Source organism: Mauremys mutica, chromosome 1, assembly GCF_020497125.1.
Source record: "Mauremys mutica isolate MM-2020 ecotype Southern chromosome 1, ASM2049712v1, whole genome shotgun sequence".
Classification (NCBI taxonomy): domain Eukaryota; kingdom Metazoa; phylum Chordata; order Testudines; family Geoemydidae; genus Mauremys; species Mauremys mutica.
Genome location: NC_059072.1, coordinates 96,485,860 through 96,511,233, shown reverse-complemented (window position 1 = coordinate 96,511,233; position 25,374 = coordinate 96,485,860). Strand labels below are relative to the sequence as shown.

At 48.7% G+C, this 25,374-nt stretch overlaps 2 protein-coding genes across 7 annotated transcripts in view; one reads left to right on the top strand and one right to left on the bottom strand.

The window, feature by feature from the left end:
- Positions 1–25,374, top strand: part of LOC123362248 (apolipoprotein L6-like) — a 70,277-nt gene that overhangs the window by 23,887 nt on the left and 21,016 nt on the right. For 2 of the 5 annotated variants that reach the window (XM_045002662.1, XM_045002658.1), the window contains 3 exons: positions 3,137–3,234; positions 20,243–20,352; positions 23,148–23,204. The gene's annotated coding sequence lies outside the window, so the exon portion shown is untranslated. Of the gene's footprint in view, positions 1–1,404; positions 1,516–3,136; positions 3,235–20,242; positions 20,353–23,147; positions 23,205–25,374 lie in introns of those variants that run through there. The other 3 variants (XM_045002660.1, XM_045002659.1, XM_045002663.1) reach the window with 3 other exon arrangements.
- MB (myoglobin) lies at positions 6,415–17,501 on the bottom strand. 2 transcript variants are annotated; one of them, XM_045002666.1, is made up of 4 exons: positions 17,411–17,501; positions 13,292–13,398; positions 7,363–7,585; positions 6,415–6,561 (listed from the first exon to the last, which is right to left on the bottom strand). In XM_045002666.1, exons 1-4 carry the CDS (start codon positions 17,417–17,419, stop codon positions 6,415–6,417), a joined length of 486 nt encoding a protein of 161 aa, XP_044858601.1. In that variant the 5' UTR covers positions 17,420–17,501. The 2 variants fall into 2 exon arrangements, with proteins under 2 accessions (XP_044858601.1, XP_044858602.1); XM_045002667.1 differs by lacking the exon at positions 17,411–17,501 and adding an exon at positions 17,290–17,387.

The window sequence follows — 25,374 nt, the reverse complement described above, 5'->3', positions numbered from 1 at the left end:
ACGAAACCCAAAGCTTTTAACAGCACTCTGGCATGTATCTAAACTTCAAGCTGGAGTGTCATTTCCAGCCCCGGGAGCTATCCCTTCACTAGCTCTGGTGAGCTAACATACTAAATATAGTGTAGCTGTAGCGGCAGCCACCTGAGTACATACCTAGCGTCATGAACGCGCCGCCTACAGATTTTGGGGCCTCTAGCCCCTCACACTAATTTTGAATGCACTTGCTCAATCAGAGTTAGCACGAATCTATCTCCTTGAGCTGGAAATTACACAACTTGAAGTGTAGACATACCTACAGGCAGCAGCTGTAATCTGTCTGCTTAGCTATCACTGGAGTAGCTGCACAGCTGGATACAGGAATCGTCTCATCTACCAATTAAAGGGGCCCACCTCAGAGATGGACTTGTTTAAGAGCACATGGGACTACTGCCCAAGTCGTTCTGTGCAGGAAGTGAAGCATCCTAGGTCTAATGGAGACAGCAGTACTATAATGAATAGCTAGGAGAAGGCTAAGCAAGTGTGCCCATTTACTAAGTCATGCTTCAATAACAGATGGGTATTACAATTTAAAACAACAATGGATTCAAAACAGATAATAAACCAGAATACCTTATCATTAGGGAAACATTAATAACGTGCTCCAGCCCAGACAAGACGCACAGACGGACAGCCTCTGCTCTGAAGCACTTCCAATCTAAAACAGACCTACAAAGAATGTGCTGGAAAACTGCTGGAGGAACCATGTTAAGGATTTTTTAACCTATGAATTTGCATCTGGTGGATATCACAAAGTCCATCTTTAGGAAGGATTTTACTGAAGAAAAAGAGTGTGGTGGCTTCATGAACTGGGACTAGGAGGTCATTTCATTTACAGAGGGAGCATGGAAAAAAATCATGGGGACAAGAGTGGAAGGAGCCTAAGCAGCTGTTAAGCCTGCCTTTGTTGATAGACGGGAGAAGAGCTTACAATACGTTGAGTAGATCTGAGATGTTGGACACAGAATTATGTAAGAGCATGAAAGTGAGGATGAGCAGTTTAAACTTGATGTGCTGTGATTAACCTGTGGAACTCACTGACACATGATATTCCTGAGACAAAAAGCATATACGATTTTTTTTAAGGGTACTAAGACGACTAGCTGCTGAAATGAGAGTAGCCATACTAAAAGGCCTCACTATCCCCCTACAACAGGTCATAAATGGATTATCAGTGGGATCAGGCCCTGTTCCTCCCTTCCTGCCCACTGTAAAGCAGTGAAAAATGAGCAACTTTTTGAAGTTCATGGAATTAGCTATTGTCCAAGGGAAGAGACCTGCCTTGATAGCCCATTGGTAGCAATTTCTGCAGTTTTCGTTTCTTTCCAGCTGTGCTTTACCTTCACTTTTTCTCTCTGTCCCATTTAGTTTTCCTCCTCTTCTGCCCGCTCACAGTAAATACGTGACATCGTGCGTCCCTCAAAGGGGTTTCCTCCGAGTGGCTTGACTATTCCTGTATATGTTCATCCAGTGGAAGGGGTGAGTGAGACGAGACAGAACCACTCTGACATATCAGCTACTCGCTAGATAACCCAAGAGCTCACAAAGAGCCAGCAGGACGGGACTGCTCTCACGTAGGCCCTAGGCAGAGCCCCCCTACTGCGTTAGCATGATGTCAATACCAGTGATTTTCCACCCCTACGGTGGAATGGTAGGAGAATCTACTGTGGAATTTGGGAAGGGGGGGGGGAGCAGATGAGAAAGGGATAGAGTAAATGAGGTTCCCGTTCTTGCACCAGGAGTTCCAAACAAATCCCATCAGCCCACAGAGCTGCTGTTCAGATAAGCAAGGAGGCACAGAGAAACAGCAGCTAACACTCGAAGCTAAGAGGGCTTCCAGCCCACACTATTCAATTGTTTCAGTGTGTGACCAGGCCACAACAAGGCTGTAATATTAGATCAGGGCCCCTGCATGCTATATTTGTACCACGTAGGCTGACCAGATGGCCTGATTTTATAGGGACAGTCCTGATTTTGGGGTCTTTTTCTTATATAGGGGCCTATTACCCCCCACCCCGTCCCGATTTTTCACATTTGCTGTCTGGTCACGCTAGTACTGCGCTTCCCGGGGGAAACAGTGTCGAAAACAATCCATCACCAACTAGTGCAACTCTTGGTGCTACTAAGTCGCCATTTTCCCCAGTAAGAGCTGAGGCGGCAGGATCGATTGGATAAGGGGGATGAAGCACAGACATGGCTCATCACCATGACTTGAACGCGCATTGTAGTTTGAATGCACGGCTATCATGCTGGACAATCACCATAATACCTGTGGACACATGCAAGAGCCTAGACTGCACGACATACCAGGGAGGTGCCTCTGTTTGCTACTGTTCACCATAAAAGGCAGCGTCAGTGCTGCCTGGGGTGGCAGAAGATGCATGTTTTGCTTGTATCTTTATGGAGTGAGGGCAGCCAAGCTGGGGAAGGACCTTGATGCAACTCAGCCAAGCGTCTATAAAACAGCTCTTTAAAAAGCCACAAAGTCACCTTTGCTGACATTTGCAAAGGGATTATATGCAAGTCACAGGACTGAGAGATGGACCCTGCCATGATTAGGGTCACAGAGGCAGGGAGAGAATTTATGTGCTAACAAACAGGCCTGCGTGGCTCTCTCTTTCGCACACACACTCGGCTAGACACATTTATGAGCCTTTGTGAGACCAGTCTGACCTGGACTTCTCTTTCCATTTCTTTGTCAAGTCTAGGACGGACACATGCACCCCTCTACCTATCCCCTATTGCCTCTGGCCTGAGTCTCCACGTCCATGCAGCGTGACCATAACCTGTAACTATGCTGAGCAGGCAGCATTTTACATCACTTTGCACTGGTTTCAGGGCAATGGGGTGGCACCCTTTTGTCTAGCAACCACCACGGAGCAGGCTCTGTGCTCTTGGGACATTGCCCAGACCCCAAACTGGGCTCAAACAGTCGCAGCATGTTCAAATATCCGCAAATGGATGAGGGTTCAGGTGTTTGGGCTGACTGATGTTCCTCACATCAGCTGCACCCGGTGGGACAAAGCCAGGTACAGTGCCCGCAAGGTGTTGTATTGGTCTCACCCTATAACATAACTAACCGTCTCCATCCTCGCCCCAGTGAGCCACACCGCCGCATTTAGTCACTAGCGTGCAGGCCAGTGCTACCCGTCGCTGGAGGAGGAAATTCACGAAGCAAGAGGACTGTCCATGGGGTAGGTGAGTGAGGCCCAGCAATCAGCATGTTGAGTAGGTTTTAAAGTGAAAGCTACCGCCTGAGCCTGTCCAAAAATCATAGCTAGTGAACTCTGTGGGGCTGGGCCTGTCCTATGTGTATAGTGCCCAGCCCAGCGCAGCCCTGCTCACCAACTGGGGTGCTTCCCTGCTACCACACTACAGACAAATGGGTGACTGGCTTTCTGCCAAGCCAAGGGGGCATGCCTGAGGTGAGCTTAGCATTGGTCAGGACTGCCCAGAGGGGGCGGCAAGAGGGGCAATTTACCCCAGGCCCTGGGCCCCACAGGGGCCCCCACGAGAGTTTTTCGGGGCCCCTGGAGCAGGGTCCTTCACTCGCTCCGGGGGGCCCAGAAAACTATTGCGGGGCCGGGCCCAGGAGCTTCTTCCGCTCCCGGTCTTCGCCGGCGGGGGGTCCTTCCGCTCCGGGGCGGAAGGACCTCCCACTGGCGAATTACCGCTGAAGCGGGACCCGCCGCCGAAGTTCAGCTCGGTCTTCGGCGGTAATTCGGCGGCGGGGGGCCCTTCCATTCGCCGCCGAATTACCGCTGAAGACCGGGCTGCACTTCGGCGGTGGGTCCCGCTTTGGCGGTAATTCAGCGGTGGGGGGGCCCCCGACGTGGGTCTTCGGGACACTTTGGTGGCGGGTCCTGGAACGGAAGGGACCCCCGCTGCCGAAGACCCCAGGCCCCCGGAATCCTCTGGGCTGCCCTGGCATTGGTCCCTACTAGCTTGGCTGCGGAGGGTAGAGACTCACTTCACCGAATAGAACTGCAGCTTATGCTGAGTACACAGCAAGTAGTCAGACACAACACAGCCAGCGTCAAGCCCCCCTTCTCCATTACACTGCCCTAAATGAACATAGCCATAGATGGCTGCTGGCCCACTGGGAATGATATAAGCAGCTGCCTTAGCTGCAGAATTTAGCTTCCCCACCAAGCTTAGTTTTGTAGCCAAAAGCAGTGGCTGTTGTCGCTGGCAGGGAATCTTATTGTGTTCAGCTGACAATCCTAGGCCCATATTTAACACGCTGCTCTTCCTGTAGTGGCTGGTGCACCCCGAGCCAGAATGCGCAGGCTGCTAGTGGTCTGACTGAGACAAGGTCCAAGCAGACTGTACCCTCATCTAGGTGGCAAGAGGGAATTCAGTGACCCTTCCAGCTAGTTACCAATGCCAGATTCTGAAAGGTTGAGTTCCCAGACAGGAATGCTGATCATGACCCATGACTAGAGTGGTGGGAATTTATAAAGGGAGCAAAGTAAGAAATACTCCCTGTTCCATCAAGGACTTCACCCCTACTCTGCTCTGAGTGGCAGAGGGTTTTCTGAGCTGAATGGAGAAGGAGCAGGACCACCCCAGGTAGGCTTCTGTATTTTAAGGAAAGTGGGGGCTTAGCCACTGCTGATTTCACTCACACTGAAGTAGGGAATGTGCTCTAAGATATTTAGGTCCTGTTACTATCATACTGAGCCCCTTGCGCTCTTCAATATATTTGTCCTCACAACAGCTCTGTGAGGTAGGGAAACACTACCATCCCGAGACACAGCGAAACTAAGTGACTTGCCCAAGGTCACACAGGAAGTCTGTGGCAGAGCAGGCAATTGCACTTGGGCCTTCGAAGTCTTAGGCTAACCACTGGCCTATCCTTCCTCCATTGCAGGTTTTAACCATTTGCCTGCCAGCTACATCCCCCTATTGCCCTCTTGAACTAGGAGTTGCATTTCTTTTGTTGCCATGTTTCAGTTTACATAAGAAATGTGCTGCCGTTAGAAAGTACAGTTCTCTGTACAGTGTCACCCTCAGTTCTCTGCAGAAGCAGCACCAGCCAAGCATCTGTGAAAGGAACCACCCACGCTGGGCCAAGGAGAATCCCCAGCCCAGCAGTGGCCACAGAGTTTGGTCAAGGAAACCACACAGCACAGTCAGGGACCTAGAATTCAGCTGAGGTGGAGTTTTAAAGGCCAATAAGCCTGTAAATCTGTGCTGGTATTTGAGCAGGGGTAGAGTTGAGGTTGTCTTCCCCCATACACAAATATAAGGGCCTTTTATTGCTCCATCGGGCAGCTTGATTTCCGCTATACCATACAGACGCCAAGTGCCTCTCAAGACGTTAACTGGTACCACAGGGGCAGTGTCCTGTGATGGTCACAGAGAGGAAATGCTGGGTTTTTTTCTACTCTCTCCTTTTGCCACCTCCCCTGCGTCTCACCTAGGCACTTCTCAAAAGTAAGAAGCAGACACAGACTCCGGTACAGCAAGCATATTTATTTACTGTGAAACACACTATTCATCGCCCAGCGCGATGGAAATTCAAATGCGTAGCAGCAGCTTCTGGGGATCAAGAGAGTCCTACACTTTCTCCTGAGAGTTTTTGCTAATGAGAGTTTAGCAACTAGTGACACACTTGCCAGCCCCCAGAGGCTGAAGGGCTGTGCTTATTCCTAGAATTGGCATAATACCATTGGTGGCAATGCAAGCTCCCCACTGTAACCTGCTAACATGTCTCATCCCTGCTCTTGAGAGACTGTCACCCGCTCTAAGGGGAAGTGGGATGCTCCCCACAGCCCATTCACTCCTTTGGTAGCTCATGTGAGGCTGCTAAGTTCTTCCAAACTAGTGACTTTGACACCTTACAGAGACCTGATTTTCAGAGGGCAGGAGCTCAGCGCTTCCTGACAATCAGGCCTCTTTATGGTATCTGCGGTGGGGCACCTAAAACCCCTAGTTCCTTTTGGAGACCTTGGCCAAGGCTGTCCATCAGAGCCAGCTGTGGTGTCAATTCTAGTAGTGGGCCGGAGAGTTCTCAGTTCAAGCCCAGTTTCTCTCTCCCACACACAGTCTCAGGCATCTATTCTTAAACATTCTCCTACTCTCTGGCTCTGCTATGAGACGGGGTCTTTGGGGCCGAGCTCAGGGGAGAAGGTCTCAGGTCATTCCTTAATGAACAAATCCTTTATTTTGCTAAGAAAACAGATTATTTCTCCTCTAGGGGAAGCCAGATATCACTGTGAGCACCTCTCTTTGGTGAGAGACTGAACACTGCTCTAATCAAAAGCGCCCCCTCACTTTTTGGATGGTCACTTAAGAGGCACCCAAACTGGGGCTTAGGAAGCTATTCTAAGATGCACTGCTGGGCCTCCGTGGAGGTGTCGCCTCATGTGCACGCTAGCCCTGGAAACCGAACTCCTTGTACTTGCTGGCCATGTCATTTCGGAACAGCTCCAGGGCCTTCCTCATCGCAGCCTGGGAATCGGCCCCAAAGTCCGAGGGATGCTTCTCAGCAATGACCTTGACAATGATTTCACAGATGAACTGTCAAGAAGGAGAGGGGAGAGGGAAAGGAAAGGGAAAAGGGAAAAGTAAGCATCACTCACAGTAGGGATCTTTCAGTAAATGCAGAGTAAAAAATTGTTTGCAGATAGTGGAAATGACATCTATGGGGTTGTCTACACAGACACTTAGCTCGCAGCAAGCAGGGGTGTAAATCTACCCCACACTATCCTGCCGTGCACTGAGTGTCCATGTGGACCCAGCTGCCGCATACTAAAAGTTCCTTAGTGCGCTGTGATCTACCCTGCTTTGAAATGGGAGTAGATCAAAGTGCACTAGGGAGCTTTTGGAGCATGGCAGCAGGGTGCATACAGGCACTTAGTGTGCAGCAAGTTACTGCAAGATAGATTTACGCTCCAGCTGGCTACAAATTAAGTGTTTGCATAGACAAGGCCTAGGACTGAATTCAGTAGTCCTTCCCTCAGCCATTCAAGAGGCATCATGGCCTATAAAGCACTAGGCTGGGACTTGGGAGACACCTGGGTTCTAGTCCTGGGCCTGTCACTGACCTGCTTCGTGATTCTAGGAAAGTCACTTCCCCTCCCATCCTTTGTCTGCCTTGTCCACTGTTAAGGGTTGCATGTGAGCAATGTAAACACGGGGACTCACACACCAGGAGCTGAATCTCCCAATATTACAGGGGTCTCCTACATCACACAGAGCTCTTACAAGTCCAGCTAGACATCAGTGAACAGAGGTGCAACCCCCCCTCCCACTCAAGCCCATATTCTCTACATACACTGAACCCCCTTTCACCCAAGGAACTCTCTCCAGTTCCCATACCTCCAAGTACTTGACAGGGATTTTATGCTCGGTGGCATGGCTTTTTGCCAGTGGCTTCAGCTCCGGTTCATGATTGTTCTTCAGCTTCAGGATTCTGCCCAGGGCAGTAAGGACAGTGGTGCCGTGCTTCTTCACTTCTTCGGAGCTCTTCAGCTCATCGATTGTCTTCAGGTGTTTGAACTTGGCAAAGCGTTCCTGGGTCTCGGGGTGAACCTGAAAGAGTCTGTGAACAGAGGCGGGGAACCCATAAGGTGCAAAGGTGGGATGGGGGAAAAAAAACAGGAATTACCAGACTCGATCAAATCCAAGGTCCATCTAGTTCAGTGTCATACTGATCTCTACACTGCAGCATGATTTGCAGCTCGAGTACACATACCCAGGCTAGCTTTAATCTAGCTAGACCGGGTACTGGAGCAGTGAAGCTGAGGCAAAACAGACATCAGCTTGGGCTAGCCATCCAAGTAATTAACCAGGGTTCGTGGTAGGCTTGTCCAGTCCATGCGACTGTGGCTTTGCTGTTCTGGTATCCAAGCTAGCTAGAGTTCGGGTATCCCTACACACACAGCAATCACACCGCTGATTGCAGTGTAGACATACTCTTGGACACTGGCCAGAACCAGAGACTTCACAGGAAGGTGTAAGAACCGCACTAGAAAGCAGATGTGGGATCATTTGCCTCCCATTAAGGTCTCATCCTAGCCCTCAATTGTTTGAGATTAGTCTGACCCTTGAAGCAGGGGTGTTGGAACAATTTGTATAGTGGGGGTGCTGAGAGCCATTGAACCAAACTTTAAACCCTGGGTATGATGGAAACCATTTCAAGCTAATGGGTGTGGCAGCACCCCCAGTACACTAGATCCAGTGTACTGAAGCATGAAGTTTTAGATCTTTTCCAAGTTTTCAGTAATAACTTTGACAACTCAGGCTATTCTTGTTGTCCACATAAAGACCTAATCCTTTTTGGAAGTTTGCTAAGTTCTTAGCCTCAACAACATCTTGTGGCAGTGAGTTCCACAGTCTAATTGCATATTGTGTGGAAAAGTATTTCCTTCTATCCACTTTGAATTTGCTGCTTTTACATTTCATTGCACATCCCCTTGTTCTTGTGTTATGAGACAGGGAGAATAGAAGCTCCTCCCCTGGACCAAGCATCATTTTATAACATTTAATCCTGTTCCCTTGTCTTTGTCTCCTTTTTAAGATGACCAGTCCCAGCCTTCTCCATCTCTCCCCATGAGAGGCAGGCAGGCAGTGCACTTAACATTTTCAAGTGATGCCACAGAGCAGGTGCCCATCTTACTTGTTTTTCACAGCTGTTTAGCCCTTTGGCACCAGTCACCTGGGATTGTGCCAGTGTATTAGGATCAGGGTAGGAGCACAGGGCCAGCCGGGACATCACGGAGTGACTGACATTTGTCTGAGAAAACCCTTCTTCCTTCACCTGCCATGAGGCTCTGAGGATTCATACAATTTAATGCCCTGGCTGCTTCTTCAAGCTCTGCTCCATGTGGCATTACTGCCATTAAACTCTGCGTTCCCATCTGAGCCCATCAGTGCTGCTCTTAAATTGACCAGCAGGGAACAACGTTAGACATGTACAGCACTTAAATACAACGGTCAAAGGTGCTACCAAAAGCCCTTTGACAGAGAGGTGTAGCCGGGTGCTGTGCCACAGAGTCCTGTGTGTGTGCAGACAGCAGTCAGCACTCCCAACATCATGGCAGAGTGTGTGTGTTAATTCCTACCACTTCTCTTGCCCATCCACCAGCTAAGCCTGATATCTGACACCGCGGTTCTGCCGCTGTGCACTGTTTGGGAGCAACTGGGTCACAGGAGCTGGAGGAGCACAAGGCCTGCAGCCATCCCAGGGCTGGCGAGTCTCCCACACCATCCAAAGCTACAAACAGGAGCTCTGTTCCCTGAAATGGAGAGGGTGGGAAGGTGATTAAAAACAGACCTGTCGCCATCCCTCCCCTGCTGAATTTACTGGGGGTTGGAGACATGGGGGGTGGGGGGAGTTGATACTGCAGGCTGCCAATCCCGAAGGAAATGTCACTTTTGCCCCACATTCTACAGTGACAATGAAAGGGGAGTACTGGCTCACATTACTATTATTTATTTCTATCGCACCTAAGAAGTATGTATCATTTGTGTCACAGTAGCACTGAGATCATGGCTCCATTGAGCTGGGCACTGTACAGACACAGAGGCCGTCCCTGGTCTGAAGATCATACGCTCCAAATAAAAGAGGCAAAAAATATTGGTATCCTTATTTTATATGAGGGGGAAACGAGGCACAGAGAGGTAAAGTGACTTGGCCAAAGAGTCTGTGGTACAGCCAGAAATTGAACCCACATCTCTCGAGCCCAGTGCCTTCACCACCAGACCACCTCTCACAACATGATGGCCACCATGTTTCACTGCCATGTGGAGTGATACTATTGGCCAGTAGCCAGTATGCCAGTCCCTCCACCTTTAACTAGAGACCCCTTAGAGGGCAGTAAGAAGGGAGTTCAGCTTCTATGGGCCATTCAGTCTCGGGCCAGATTCTCAGTCTTACAACAGCATTTTATTAGTTAGATTAAATTGACAAACACCCCGAGTATATGGATAATAGGAACAGCCTGGCAGCAAAATGATTCTTTATGTGGGTGACCATTCTCTACAGGGCTTTCATTTAAGAAGGCACCAGTGTTACTAGAACAAAGGATTTCTGTGTCAATTTTGTCCTTGATCGGGTACTACATGTACCAAGATGGGTCTTTTCCTTCTTGTTTGTTTCTTCCCCATGACCTGGTTTGTTTCAGAAAGAAATGATTGGCTCAGAAGTCTCTCTTAGGGAAGGACATGCAACAAATTGGTTCGCTTAGTATCATTTGAACGATATGCTATTGTAGTTTATAAGCGAAGCAATTTGTTGCAGACACGCTCTCCACCCAGTGCAATGTAAGGAGCCTATCAGGACCAATTAGCTTTGTTAAAATGCCACCGCTAAATTGGAAGAAAGGTTATGATCATTTCTATGCTTGTGATCGGTCTCCCTTCACCCTCTGCCTGGCTATGGCTAAATTATGCCTGCCAAAGATGATACATCTTTTGGACTCCTAAAAATACCTCTGAAGAGCAATTTTTGTTTTGCTTGAAATGCATCCAGCTGCATCAAGTGTCAAAAATATTTCCAGGAGGTGATATCTACCTACAAGCTCTTTCACTTAGCAAAAGCTGGCCACACTACTATGCCAGCAGAAGTCTGCAAGGCCTCCCTGTATTCAAATCCCTCTTGATTTCTACAAGAAACCAGCTGGCTGATTAGGTCTTGGGGCAGTGAGGGATAATCTATGTATGTTATGCAAAAAACAAACACCCCTTGCACTTCTTCCCCATTATGTTATTAAAACACTGTATTGCCAAGATGTGGCTATACACCACCATGAATATAGCCACATCTTTTCATATTGTTTATGGCAGGGGCAGGCAGACTTTTTGGCCTGAGGGCCGCATCAGGTTTCGGAAATTGTATGGAAGGTTGGTTAAGGGAGGCTGTGCCTCCCCAAACAGCCAGGCGTGGCCCGGCTCCCACCCCCATCCGATACCCCCCATTGCTTCTCGCCCCCTGACAGCCCTGTCCCGGGACTCCTGCCCCATCCAACCCCCCTTCTCCCATCCACCCCCCAGCTCCCTGTCCCCTGACTGCCCTCAGAACCCCTGCCCCTGACCGTTCCCCTGCTGCCCCATCCAATGCCCCCCTCCTTCCTGACTGCCCCCCCGGACCCCTGCCCCCATTCAACCCTGCTGTTTCCCGCCCTCTGACCACCCCCACCCCTGACCAACCCCCGCCTTCTTTCTAATTTCCCCCCTCCGGGACTCCTGCCCCCATTCAACCCCCCTGTTCCACGCCCTCTGACCACCTGAACCCCTATCCACATCCCCACCCCCTGACCAACCCCCCCCAATTCCCCTGCCCTCTATCCAACCTCCCCCCACCCCTGCTCCCTGCCCCCTTATTGCGCTGCCTGGAGCACCCCCCGCGCCGCCCAGAGCACCAGGACAGTCAGCTGCGCCACCCAGCTGAAGCCAGCCGCGCCACCGCACAGCACAGAGACCGGGTCAGGCCGGGGCTCTGCAGCTGCGCTGCCCCAGAAGCTCGCAGCCCCACTGCCCAGAGCATTGTGCCGGTGGCGCAATGATTTGAGGCTGCGGGGGAGGGGCCAGGGGCTAGCCTCCCGGGCTAGGAGCTCCGGGGCGGGGCAGGAGGGTCCCGTGGGCTGGATGTGGTCCGTGGGCCGTAATTTGCCCACCTCTGGTTTATGCTGTATTCATTTCCCCTACCCTCCCTCTGTCTGTCTTTTCGATTGTGAGCTCTTTGGAGTAAGGACAATTCCTTCTTTTCTGTTTGGAAAGTGTCTAACATACTGTGGCTGCTACCAGAACCAAAAATTGTCACACAAGAATACTACACTCAGGATATTTTTCAAGAGCAAAGAATAGACCTTTCCATTGAAGGGCACAGCGTATGGGTTTGCCAAGCAATGTTGATCCCCTTCTTAACTATGCTTAAAAGAAAACATTCTCGTTCAAAGAGGGGAAGCAGACCGATAGATTCTCCAGTCATCTGCACCATGTCCTCTCCTTGCAAGTGTACACCATACCTCTGGTATATGGGATTTAGCCCCTCTTAAAATATTGACAACATGTCATTGGCGCCACATTTAGTTCAGATGACCTTACCATTACACAAGCAGAGCACTCAAAGCAACTTAACCAAGAACATGGTTATGTGCAGCACTTTTTAGCAGGCACCTATGGGGACTGGTGACCTCTGAAATTGGGCAGGCAGAACTGATACATGAAGGGGATCTCAATTTACTGGTAAAGCTCATGGTGTATGTCACTTGAAACAGGGTGCCCAGGGGAATCAAAACCCAACATGCCCATCCCACTGGAGGGGACCTCAAGGCCATTGAAATGCTACTTACTGCTCCATCCCCAGGTGCTCAAAGACTCGGTATTGTGGGGCCTCCTTGGAGGTTGGCCCGGGGAGAACTCCCACCCTAACCTCAGAATCACACACTCCAGTGGGGGGGGGGGAGTGCCCCATCTCAGACCACAGACTCAAGGTGGGCAAACTACGGCCCGCAGGCCACATCCGACCCGTGGGACCGTTCTCTCCGGCCCCTGAGCTCCTGGCTGGGGAGGCTAGCCCCCGGCCCTTCCCCTGCTATGGGGCGATGGGAGGCAGTCAGGGGTGGGGATTCCGGGGGCAGCCAGGGAGCAGGGGGGGTGGATGGGGCAGGAGTGCCGGGGAGGGGAAGTGAGGAAGGGGGGGGGGGTTGGATGGGGCGGCTAGGGGCAATCAGGGGACAGGGAGAAGGGGTGGTTGGGTGGGGCAAGGGTCCCGGGGGGCAGTCAGGAAGAAGAGGGGGTGTTGGATGGGGTAGGGAGAAGTTAGGGATGGAGGGTCAGGGGGCGCTCAGGGAGAAGGGGTGGTTGAATGGGACAGGGGTCCTGGGGGGGCAGTCAGAAAGGAAAGAGGGGGTTGGATGGGGCAGCAGGGGGCAGTTAGGGGCGGGGGTCTGGGGGCAGTCAGGGGACAGGGAGCAGGTGAGGTGGATGGGGTAGGGGCCCGAGGGGGTCATCAGGGAACAGGGGGATTGGATTGGGCAGGAGTCCTGGGGGGCCATCAGGGGCGAGAAGCAGGGGGGGTCGGATAGGGGGTGGGAGCCGGGCCACGCCTGGCTGTTTGGGGAGGCACAGCCTCCCCTAACTGGCCCTCCATACACTTTCTGAAACCCAATGTGGCCCTCAGGCCAAAAAGTTTGCCCGCTCCTGCTCTAAGGGATGCTCAAAAGCAGATTATTCCTAAAGTCCAGTGCACCGGGCTCTTGAGCCATGCTCTCTCTCACGCTTCCATCACCAGTTTCATGCCTACCTGACTATAACTGCCTGTCCATAGACCGGGAGTTCTGGTTCCACCTTTGCCCAGATGCCCAGGACATGGTTCCATTCGTCATCACTGAGCCCCATAATTTGTTGGTGCTTGAAAAAAAGAAAAGCAGAGATGAGGTTGTTTCCCAAGTGGTGCAGCTGTGTGCCCTGCCTCAGAGTGCGGCTAGAGAGCTCACTCCTGGGGTTTATAATCCCTCCTCACAGACGGACACCTGTCAATTGTCAGCTGGAGTTTCGCTCTCTTTCAGGCTAGTCTAACCTAATCTGCCTCTCTCTTTCTGGGAAGCTATTTTGGGTCAGATGCTATTGTGGCTGCCACTGATGGAATAATTTCTGCTTTTCCTATTGGGTTGGCACATGTCCCATTGCGGGCAGAAAGGGCACTGCTGAAGTGCAATGCCAGGAGCCTGTCACAGAGCTGGTGTCCCAAGGACCCAAGAGGCAGAGTCCAAGTTTCAAGCTATAGATTTCAGAACCACATACTTGGCAGCACCAAGATGGACCATGTCTCTCTGTCTGTAGTGAGCCGTCCTTTTGCACCCCCATTGGGCAACAGGGGAGGGCCCAGCTCTCCTGCAGAACTGGTTACTGATTACAAGAGTATTTCCTTTCCACTGCGGATCTGGGATTAGATTTTACATTGCCTTTTTAATATTCTTATTTTCTTCTCCAATAAAACAGGTGATTCTCTTTTAGAAAATCGCACAGTCTCATGGAGAAGTCTCCTCGGGAGCTTTTAGTTCCTCTGGGTCCAAATGCCATGTGTTCCCCTCCTCAGTCTCCAGAACCAGGAAAAAACCAAGGGGGATATTACATTATAGCACTGAACTGCTTGAATGTTGCAAGTTGGCACCCAGAATGTGTCACAGAGCCCCCAGGGAACCATTCATCAAACAATACAAAACCTGATGCTTCAGGGCTCAAAACAACTTCTAACTATGAGAGACCAGGGTTAGACCTACTGTCAGGGGCAGATGATCCCACATCTGCATATTTCAGGGCTCTGAAGCGTCTGAGACAGGACTCTGGGCTAGATGGACCCAGGGTCTGATCCTGTCTGATAATGTTCTCTCCCCTAATCATCAGGGCCACCCAGAGGATTCGGGGGCGTGGGGCAAAGCTGGGGGAGCTGTGGCACTTGTACTCACCTAGCAGCGGTCAGGGTCTTTGGCAGCATTTCGGCAGTGGGGCCCTTCAGTCGCTCCGTGTCTTCAGCAGCACTGAAGGGCCCCCCACTGCTGAAATGCTGCCGAAGACCCAGACCGCCACCAGGCCAGGGCTTGTGGGGCATTTCAGTGGCGGGGGGGCCCTTCGGTTGCTCCGTGTCTTTGACAGCACTGAAGGGCCCCCCACCACTGAAATGCCACCAAAGACCCGGACCGTCGCTGGGCCAGGGCTCGCGGGGCCCCTGCGGGGGGCCAGGGCCTGGGGCAAATTGCCCCCCCTTTCTGGGCAGCCCTGCTAATCATTAACTAAATGTCTGTATCCCTACATTCAAATAACAGTGTGTTTGGAGAAAGCCGGGGGGGAGGAGGAAGGGGCAGGGAAGGACAATGCTATGTTTACAGTTTGGGAGACTTACCAAGCTTCTTTATAGCTCCTCTTGTCGCCCATTCCCAGCTTCTGACAAACAGAAGCTAGGGACACCATCCTGGCTAATAGCCATTGATGGACCTATCCTCCATGAATTTATCTAGTTCTTTTCTGAACCCTGTTATAGTCTTGGCCTTCACAACATCCTCTGGCAAGGAGTTCCACAGGTTAACTGTGTGTGGTGTGAAAAAATACTTCCTTTAGTTTGTTTTAAACCTGCTGCCTATTAATTTCATTTGGCGACCCCTAGTTATTGTGTTATTGGAAGGAGTAACTAACACTTCCTTATTTACTTTCTCCGCACCAGTCATGATTTTATAGACCTCTATGATATCCCCACTTATTCATCTCTTTTCCAAGCTGAAATGTCCCATACCCCTAATCATTTTTGCTGCCCTTTTCTGAACCTTTCCCAATTCCAATATAACACAAAGGGCCTGTTCCTTGGGAAAATATTTACCACCCAAACTCATATGGAGGAGCATTAGTCAGAATACACAAAAATAAAATAGCTATATCAGTTCTCAATAACCAACAAAACAACAAAAGACAAAATTAGTCATATATAAACTCTACCGCCCACCTAACATTTACAGCCAGTGCAAACCACCCTGCTTCTTCTCCCAACAGCTAACATCTGCCTAGGCAAACAGTGAGTTCAGGCTCAGGCTTTGATGGATGGTGCAGCACCGAAATCAGTGGCTTGCTTAAAACACAATATCAGGATAAACAAACAACGGTGTTTTTACAAACTACTGTATTTGCACCAAGGAGATTGTCATTGTGCCTCTCTGATCTGGATTTAAGTGTGCAGTTAGGCTGGCTTTCAGTAGCCTGACTGCAACTTGAAGTCTTCTGAGTTTTTTATTTCTGCTGAGATGACATTGTCCATTGTCCTATTAATTCCAAAAGCTCTTAAAATCTTCCTATGGGTAGGAATGTGGAGGGTAGAAGGGGCCTTCCTGGCTGTGATGCTGCTCTCCCTGCTACACTCCAAACACAGCCAAAAAACCAGAAGTATAACCAAACCCTTTGTCTCTGAGTTTTGGCTTTTGATTGGTTCTGGTAGTACCGTCCAGCTTGTTGGATCTCTGCCCTGGACTCTAGGCAGTCTGGGAAATAGGATCCTGAGCCTCTGTTGCCATTGCTGCTGTAGTGTAGGGGCAAGTCCCCTAGACGCTCAGTGTAATATGTTAGGAAAAACCAATTCCAGAGGGGGTTACATGCTCCCTCACCTGCGAAAACTTGATGTTCCCATCAAGAATTTCTATAGACATTTAAAATTCTACATAAATTAAATGTCATTAATGTACACAGATACGCTGTCCTACTAAAACTTGTGCACAACATTAATGGTGTGAGGCAGTTTCAGTTGTCCCTCCATCCGTCTAGGAGGGAGGCCATGCCCCCTCGCTACAAGGCCTCTGGGAGGGAATTAACACTGGGGTCTCTGCCACTCGGCGGGGTAGAGCAGTAATGTCTATAAACCCCAGCCCTCAGGCAAAGTGGGGCAGCACACAGTTGGGGGTCCTGGCTCTGGCAGACCGCCAACAAACACAGGTCTCTTGGCCTAGAGTGAGGCGCCTGCCACCCCAAGAGTGGGGTGGCAGGGGGACATGGGCCTGCTTCACAACACTGGGTGGCAGCCCAGGGCCTTAACAATGGTGAAATGCTTCACCGCTGGGTTAGCGGGGAAATTTGGCCGCAAAACATTGGGCAGATGTCAGTCAGCAACACAGCCGAACTATATTCGGCTCCCCTGGGCTACTTCCTACACTCCTGTCCAGGGTTGGGGGGTGTCCCTGGGTCCCAGTGTCGTCATTCACCTCACTGGGATAAACAGCTAATGGCAACTCCTTGATGTCTCCAGCGATCAGCAGCTCTGGTATTCACTCTGGATCTCAGACTCTGTAACCTTCACTGTCAGGTCCGAGCTCCAGTCTTTCCAACTGAGCTGAAGGGCCTGCCTTTTATATTTCCAGTTCCTGACCCATCACCTCTGTTTCTGGCAAGGTGAGCGTCCTGGCTCTGCCCACCACGGGGCGGTCAACATTCTCTCTCCAACTACACAGTGCCTCCCCCCACTCACTACACAGTGGTTTTTAATATTGGACAGCATGCTCCTGACACCCTCTTATACAGCACAGGGAGAGGTACTCTGGAGGAGACATCAGGGGAGTCAGAGATTCACTTTATGACAGGTTTCACCTCTTGACCAGACTGTCTGAGTACAGCTGTATCCTTGGCAGCAGGTCATGCACTTCCCACCTAAGGCTCCACACTTGGGTCTGCAACTTCTCCCTCAGTAGGACTTTTCTCCATAACCCTGGCCATATCTTCTTGATTTTGTGGTGAAATTAAATGTTCAAGCTAAAGGGTTTAACTTACGTGCAGCAGTAAGGTTTTGTTGAAACTAAGGTTTTTATTTCATTACGAGTCTTGTTCCTTCCAAATGTCATCAGACTGATGTGCTCATAAACCGTTTCCCCACATGGGAAACTATACTCACTATCATCATTAGAAGCAACAGGTTTCCCCTTAGCTGTCGCTGAATGAGCTATATCAGGAGATGGCACTGGAGACTGAGGTTCTCTTGCTGTCGTCCCGCTCCAAGTAACAGGAGGTCTTTGGGCAGGTGCTGGTACTGCTATGTTAGTACTGGAGACTAGCTGTCCAATGGGCAACAGATGGTTTCCATGGAGAATCTTGCTAGGTTCTCTCCCCTCCTCAGGCCAAACTTTGTAGACAAGAAGGCCTAGCACCTTCTCTTCTGTGATGTAGGTTTAGCCTGGCAACGGTCAGCAAACTTGTGTCTTTCCTGGAGCCCAAGATTTGGTATCAGGATCTGCTCTCTGGTTGGAGGGCTTGATCCCTCACACAATCATTGTATTTGCCTTTGTTGGACTCTCCGCCTTTTATTTCTGCTTCTGTGGCTATTTTATAGGCCCTTTTAAACGCTTTCTTAGTTGGATGACACACTGGAGGTAGATTTCAGGGTAAGCTCCATCAGCAGACGCTCCAAAGGCTAAATTCACTGGTAGTCTGCCTCTCTCCCAAACGTTGGATGGCATGGGGAATGCCTAGTGGGATTTTACTTGTGCGATTGTAGGCAGGTACTAAGAAGCTGTCATGCTGACTCCATTTGGACATTTGATTAGGGTTCAAGGTGCCTATCGTGTTTAACAAGGTCCTATTAAATCTCTCTGGCTGAGGGTCTTCTTGGGGACGGTAGGGAGTGGTTTTGGATTTCCTCAGTCCTGTCATTTGCAAGAGTTCGTTAATAAGCTGACTTCTGAAATCTTTTCCTGAATCTGAATGGATTCTACAGGGCAATCCATGGTGCACAAAGAACTTTTCCCACAGCACCTCTGCAACGGTGGCAGCTTTCTAGCCCCCACGTATTGGGTGAAATGGTCCTTTACCAGGAGTATGTTTTCAATGTTCTTAGTATTACTTTCCAAACTTAAGAAGTCCATGTGTATGAGATCAAAGGGTCCACAGCTGGTAATATTAACTAAAAGGGAAGATATCTTTGGCAGTGTTTTTCTTTGTGAATGTAACCCGGTGAAGCCAGCAGCAACCAGGGCCAGGTTCAATATCTAGGGGTTCCTTTCCATCGATACAACACAAAACCGGCTCGAGCCCCCACCCAGTAACCTGGGAAAATGACACACCACCCCTGGGCACCTCTGAGGGGCAATACTTCCCCATTCACAAGCACAGAGTCTGAGTGTAGAAAATAAACTTTTAATAAAAGGAGGGAAGTAACTGAGTGTTAATTTGGAAAAACACCGCTAACAGGGTTTATAAACATAAACCATGAGCAAAAGACTCACCCCCAAGCAAGTTGGGTAGTGTCCTCTCCCCCTCAGGTTCTTAAGTCCAGCAACCCAAAAATCCCTTTCACGTGCCCAACCCTTCTCTGCACCGCCCTCACAGTTGCTGTCCTTGGTCAGGGCAGACCCAGAGTTCAGAGGTGCATCTGCAGATTTCACCCCCGACCCAGTATGTATGGGGGGTGGGTAAAGAGGCACCTTACTGCGCAAGTACTCACTCAGCACTCATCTCTGCAAGGCTCTGCTGTGGCACTCTCCACCAGCTGCCCTGCTGGCCACTCACTGTGCCTCTCTGGCTCACCAGCCACTCGTTTGCTAGCTGTCAGTCACCTACTGCTGCCACCTGCCTCTCTGCTATGACCTCTCCACATCAGTCTCTCAGTGATTTTAAGCTCTTAGCAGGCAGGGGAGAAACACAGTCCTACCACAACTGATTTCAGCTCTGATTGAGCATTTAAAATACCAAATATCAGAGGGGTAGTCGTGTTAGTCTGGTTCTGTAGAAGCAGCAAAGAATCCTGTGGCACCTTATAGACTAACAGACGTTTTGCAGCATGAGCTTTCGTGGGTGAATACCCACTTCTTCGGATGCAAGTGAAGAACTTGCATCCGAAGAAGTGGGTATTCACCCACGAAAGCTCATGCTGCAAAACGTCTGTTAGTCTATAAGGTGCCACAGGATTCTTTGCTGCTTCTAAAATACCAAAGAAGCTCTCAATTAAGCCTATTTAGCTCTTTCTTTGAACAGTGGGAAGGAACAGGTTTAAACCAGGGAGGGTTCTTAGCCTCCTGGCTGGGACACCTAGCTCCACCCTTTTTACTCTCACAGGGCTCTGGCATTCAAGCCCCTGGCTTAACGAGATTCTTTCAGTTGAGGGTGACCCCCTTATTTTGGAACAGGTTACGCACAGTCCTGCTTTCCTGTATTCCTACAATAATTACAACACTGGTAAGCATATTTCACTACTCCTGAATTCAGTACTAAAGTGATTTGTAACTCAACACTAGCCAAAGTTGATTACTTTGACACCACTCCATCTGATGAATATCTGAGCAAGGCAGGCACAAACTGTATTTACATAAACACACCCAAAGTCTCTCCCTCCCAACTAGCTATCAAGGAAGCATTCAGTCAGATCCGGCTTACATGTACATCTAAAGCAAGCCTTGCAATGCTTTTCCACCTCATGAGCCATACATGGCCAATAGAACCTGGACTTTACTTAGGTTAAGAGTTTTGTGTACTCGCAAGTGCTCGTTTTCATAATGGAGGAAATGTAGGACAATCCTCCAAAGTTTAAAAGGAAGCACTAGTTGTTTCTTCAGGGCCACTGAACCTTGGCTTATGTGAAATAATAGGGCATTTATTAGAGCTTACTCCATTTCTTTAAAAAAATAAGGGTGCATCTTGGTGAGAATACTTGACTGACAACTCTCACAATCCCTTCTGTAGAGTATGAATAAAGTTTCTTAAACTGAAGTCAGTTTTCTGAGCTTTTCTCCAGGCAGACTTGCACAGTTGCAGTAAAGAAGTCATATCCAGATGGGTGAAATGGGCATCACCCATAGAGACAGCTTCTGGAGGGGCTCCCAGCTGGGTGACAGCTCTCTTCAGGTTGGTGGTTGTTTTGTCTGTATAGTTTAGCATATAGCATATAGCCTTTGCACCAGGGTCAGGAACCGTCCTCCAGCAATCTGGTGTGTTCTGTTCTGGGTGAAGGTGCCAAGACAGAGCACCATCATTAGTGTCGTTCAAACCGAGCTGGTACTGAAGTCACAAATGGACAATGCTGAAAGCCATCGGTGTCCTATAGCATTAAGCTTAGCTGATGTTAGCACATAGGATAACAGGTGGTGTTTGTACGTACCAGAAACTTGGCTGGGTAAAGATCGTCGTGAAACTTGTTCACTGCTGCCTACTTCAATGCCAGAAACTTCAATTTGTGAGCAGAATATTTTTTTCCTCCCCTTTCAAACTTCTACTGGAAAAGGCAATGGGTTTTAACTCTTTATTATTTCCTTGATAAAGAACTGCTTCCAGACCACTAAAGCTAGTGTCTGCATGCAAAGTTTAGGGGTTTTAGGGTGAGCCTAGGCTAGTACTAGGGCACTGGATGATCTGCTGTAATGTCTCCTCACATTTGGGGTCTCATCGGGCTCTGAAAGGTTGAGACTCCTTAAAATAGGGATTTTCTTTAAATGTTTTCTTGCCTAGTAGGGGCAAATGTTTTCTGGTAGGGGCATATCCCTGTGTTAGTTCCCGCAGAGGTCTCACAATTAATGAATAGCTCTCGACAAACCTGAGGCAGTATCCACATAATTCTAAACAGAAGAGTAGGCTGCGTAAATTGCATGGCTGAGATCAAGTAGTCAAAGCACTTATTTTGTCAGGCCTGGGAGATATTCTCAGTTCAGACATGATGTGTCCCCTATATTTGATGGAGGTCTGGCAGAAAACACATTTGTGCAGTGACAATTTCAGGACACATTTCTGCAGACAATCCAGGACCTTTAGCAAATGTGTTTCATGGTCCTTTAGGGGCTTCCCGGAGATGGTGAGGTCATCTAAGTAGACTAGCAAAAGTCTTCCCTTGGTTAGGCACATGGAGAGTAGAAGAGTCCTCCCTGGCTGTGATGCTTCTCTCTCTGCCATACTCTGAACACAACCAAAACCCCAAAGTATAAGCAAACCCTTTGTCTCTGAGTTTTGGCTTATGATTGGTTCTGGTAGTACCGTCCAGATTGTTTTATCTCCACCCTGGAATCTAGGCAATCTGGGAAAAGAGTCCTGAGCTTCTGTAGCCATTGCTGCTGTAGTCCAGGAGTATCCCCCTAGAGGCTTTGTGTAATATGTTAGGAACAACCAATTCCAGAGAAGGTTACAGATACTACAGTGAGGAGGCCCAGATAAGTACCTTCAAGAGCTGTGCATGACATCTCTGAATAACTCATAGCCTTAGAGGGTTTGTCTTGTCTAGGAAAAGTGGCAGGAGCCTAAGCTACAACTTGACCAGATAAAACCGAGGCTAAAGGTGTTACCCTCCAGCTAGCCTAGGGGGAAGGACACGTTTTGGTTGGGTTTAGCTAGCACGTTAGTCAAGACAAACTCATATTTGTAACTCTTCTGTTCCTGTTCTCCGATTATCCCTTCTGTCCCCTAAATTACAGGTTTTTTTCTTATCTTGTGCCTAGCTTACTACACCACATCTCACGTGTCAGACAGGATACATGACTCGGTGGGCCATTGGCTAGCTGGGACCAAACAGATGCTCTGAGGTTCAAAGCAGAATACTGCCAACCTAACAAGTGATCCCGCCCCCTCTGAGTCCTTCCCTTCCCTTCTCTCCTTTAAAGCCCTAAGGAGTCCCTCTATTTCCCTCTTCCTTATGCCTCCAAGTCATCATGAGTGCTCTTCTGACTGGGACTCTCCTTCAGAGTATACCCTGTATGTCAGCCAAGTCGGGAGGAGGGAGGTGCGAAAGAGCGACACAGAGAGATAATGCCATCATCTATATGACAGGTGCCTGCTGCATGCTTATACATACATCCTGCAAGTCCCTGCAGCTCAGCCCAAACTTGAACCTATTGGGCATGACCTGCTGCCACCTAGTGGCTGTGTGTGAGTAATGCAATAAATGCAGACCCATTCATAGCAAGATCACAGTAGGATAATCCCAATGGCAGGAGCCTGGGATTTTAAAGAATTCTGCCTATGGCAGAGGGAAAGGAGAGTAGAGATTATGGTCCATTGCTAACTAAAGCATGACCAATGTATGTATGTAGATGGCTGATTCTCCTATTCAGTATTAGCTACCATGCTGCTCTGACGAGGATGAGTTACAAGATTGTCACGAGAGCGAAAGGAGCTATCAGATAGTAGCTGCCATTTTGGATTCCCACTTCTGCAACTGTCCAGTGTGTAGCTGGGCATTTTATAAAAGGGAGAGTCAGGAACTCAAAAATGGCAACGCCAAGAAACGTGTCTGGGACACTGCAAGATAAGAGCCCTGCAGCGGGACTGGGATCTCGCGGGTCCCAGAGGACCCACTGCCATAAAAGCAGGCATGGGTAAAATGTGCTTTGTTGTGGGCAGGATTGGGTCGGCCAAGAAAAGAAACACACAATGGTAATTTGCAGGAAAACACTAAATCTCTCGTCAATTTGTCATAAATAGAATTTCAGCAACGTAAAGCAAGTTTTTCTTCTTTTAAATAAAGGTTTTAGTACTTAAATTTAAATGAGAGATCAAAAGAGATTTGCTAACAGGAGTTAAAATGTTTTTACATGGTTTAAGCAAGATTTGTTTTATAATTTCAGTGGTAAACATTGTGTCTGAATTATGTTTTATATATATATATATATATATATATATGTTAACTGACTGAGTTTTGTTTTGTTTTTCTTTTTTAGTAGTAAGGGGGAAATCTGTCTCTCTTGGGGGATTTGCAAGATCGAAGGTTTTTGCAGGTGAGAGCAGGATAAAAATGCAAGAAAGAATGTGGGAGCAAGAGAGAGTGACAGCGGGAGTTAAAAAATAATCCCACACAGGGCTCTACTGCAAGGTACAGGATGCAGCGTTCCTGGATCTACCCACACTTAATGGGGACTGATATCCTTAAGGAAATTACAGAACAACTAGAGAAACTCAAATGCAATTCATTGTCAGTACTACACCATCTGAGTATTCAGCATCTGAAGGTTCTGTTGGCAATAAATAGGGAATATGACCATGTAATACTTTTCATCTTTCTGGCGCCTTCTCTGTGAGGATGTCAAAGCACTTTAAAAGTGTTAATGAATTAAACTTCACTTATGAAAGGCAATTACTGCATTATCATCGCCATTTTACAGCTGGAAACTGAGCCACACAGAGAGGTTATGTGACTTGCTCAAGGCCATGCACAAGGTCATTAGCAGAGCCAGGAAGAGAACCCAGTTCTCCCAGTCCACTGCTCTAACTACAAGATCCTTCTAAAGATTTAGTTGGGGGCTTGGTCCTGCTTTGAGCGGGGTGTTGGACTAGATGACCTCCTGAGGTCCCTTCCAATCCTGATATGCTATGATTTTATGAAAGGCATAGATTTAGCTCTAGAAAGTACAGCTGTTCCTTAGTTACTAAGCTGGGGCCCATCTGCAAAAAAGGAGCCATGAGATCCCCTGAGAAGTATGGACCAGTGAGCCATACCATTGTATTTGGGCAGGGGCCAGCAGGAACTAGTTCCAAGTGATTTACACCCAATCCAAATTGTTCTTGTGATGACACTACTATGAAGAGAGACTCATCTGAAATCCATAAAGTTAATGGGAAAAAAGACATCTCGGGATCTGGTGACATCAAAAGCTTCACTCTTCTGAGGTCACTATAGTTCCTGGCACCTCACTCTTGCCTCTCGATTAATACCCTGAATCCACAATGCTCAGCCTTTTGAGTCTTTTCCCTACAGCCAGGCTTCCTGAGTGCATGCAGTAAAGGCCACACTCAGGACAGAGTTGCTAGTATTGCTGGCTGAAATTTTTCGTTTGAGATTTGTTTTCTTCATAGAAACAAACATTTCCATGGAAAATGTTTATTTTCCTAAACTTGTTTTGAATTTTCATTTTAAAAAAATGAAAACCAGAAAATTCATTTCGTTTTGTTGTGCCTTCGTTTGCAGATGCCAAAATGGGAAATATTTTTTATGTTCAGCTTTTTGGCAAAACCCCAAAATGTTTGGGCAAAAACATCATTTACATTGACATTTTTCATTAAAACAAAATGATTCTGCGACCAGCTTCAGGCCATCCTGGCTATTACACCTTTGTATCATGGATAGCATTGCAGGGTCACATTACAAGCCTGTCAACAGCAGAGTATCAAGGTGGCTCAGGTAATCTCTTTTATGGGACCAATGTCTGTTGGTGAGAGAGAAAAGCATTCAAGCCACACAGAGCTCTTCATCAGGGCTGGGAAAGGTACTAAGGCCTGGTCTACACTACAGTTAGGTCGGCGCAAGGCAGCATACATCGACCTAACTGTGGAGGTGTCTGTAACGTTGCACTCCATATGATTTTATGAAAATATGCTAATGAGTGTGAATATAATGTAACTGGAATATGCTTCATGCAAAAGGTCTCTTGCAAGGTATCATTACAAATACGTCTACACTACGGGACTATTCCGAATTTGCATAAACCGGTTTTGTAAAACAGATTTTATAAAATCGAGTGCGCGTGGCCACACTAAGCACATTAATTCGGTGGTGTGCGTCTGCGGTCCGAGGCTAGCGTCGATTTCTGGAGCGTTGCACTGTGGGTAGCTATTCCCTAGCTATCCCATAGTTCCCGCAGCCTCCCCCGTCCCTTGCAATTTCCGGGTTGAGATCCCAGTGCCTGATGGGGCAAAAATCATTGTCGCGGGTGGTTCTGGGTAAATGTCGTCAGTCACTCCTTCCTCCGGGAAAGCAACGGCAGACAAGCATTTCGTGGCTTTTTTCCCTGGATTGCCCTGGCAGATGCCATAGCATGGCAATCATGGAGCCTGTTTTGCCTTTTGTGACTGTCACCGTATGTGTACTAGATGCCGCTGACAGAGGCGGTCCAGCAGCGCTACACAGCAGCATGCTTTTGCTTTTGCATGACAGCAGAGATGGTTATCAAC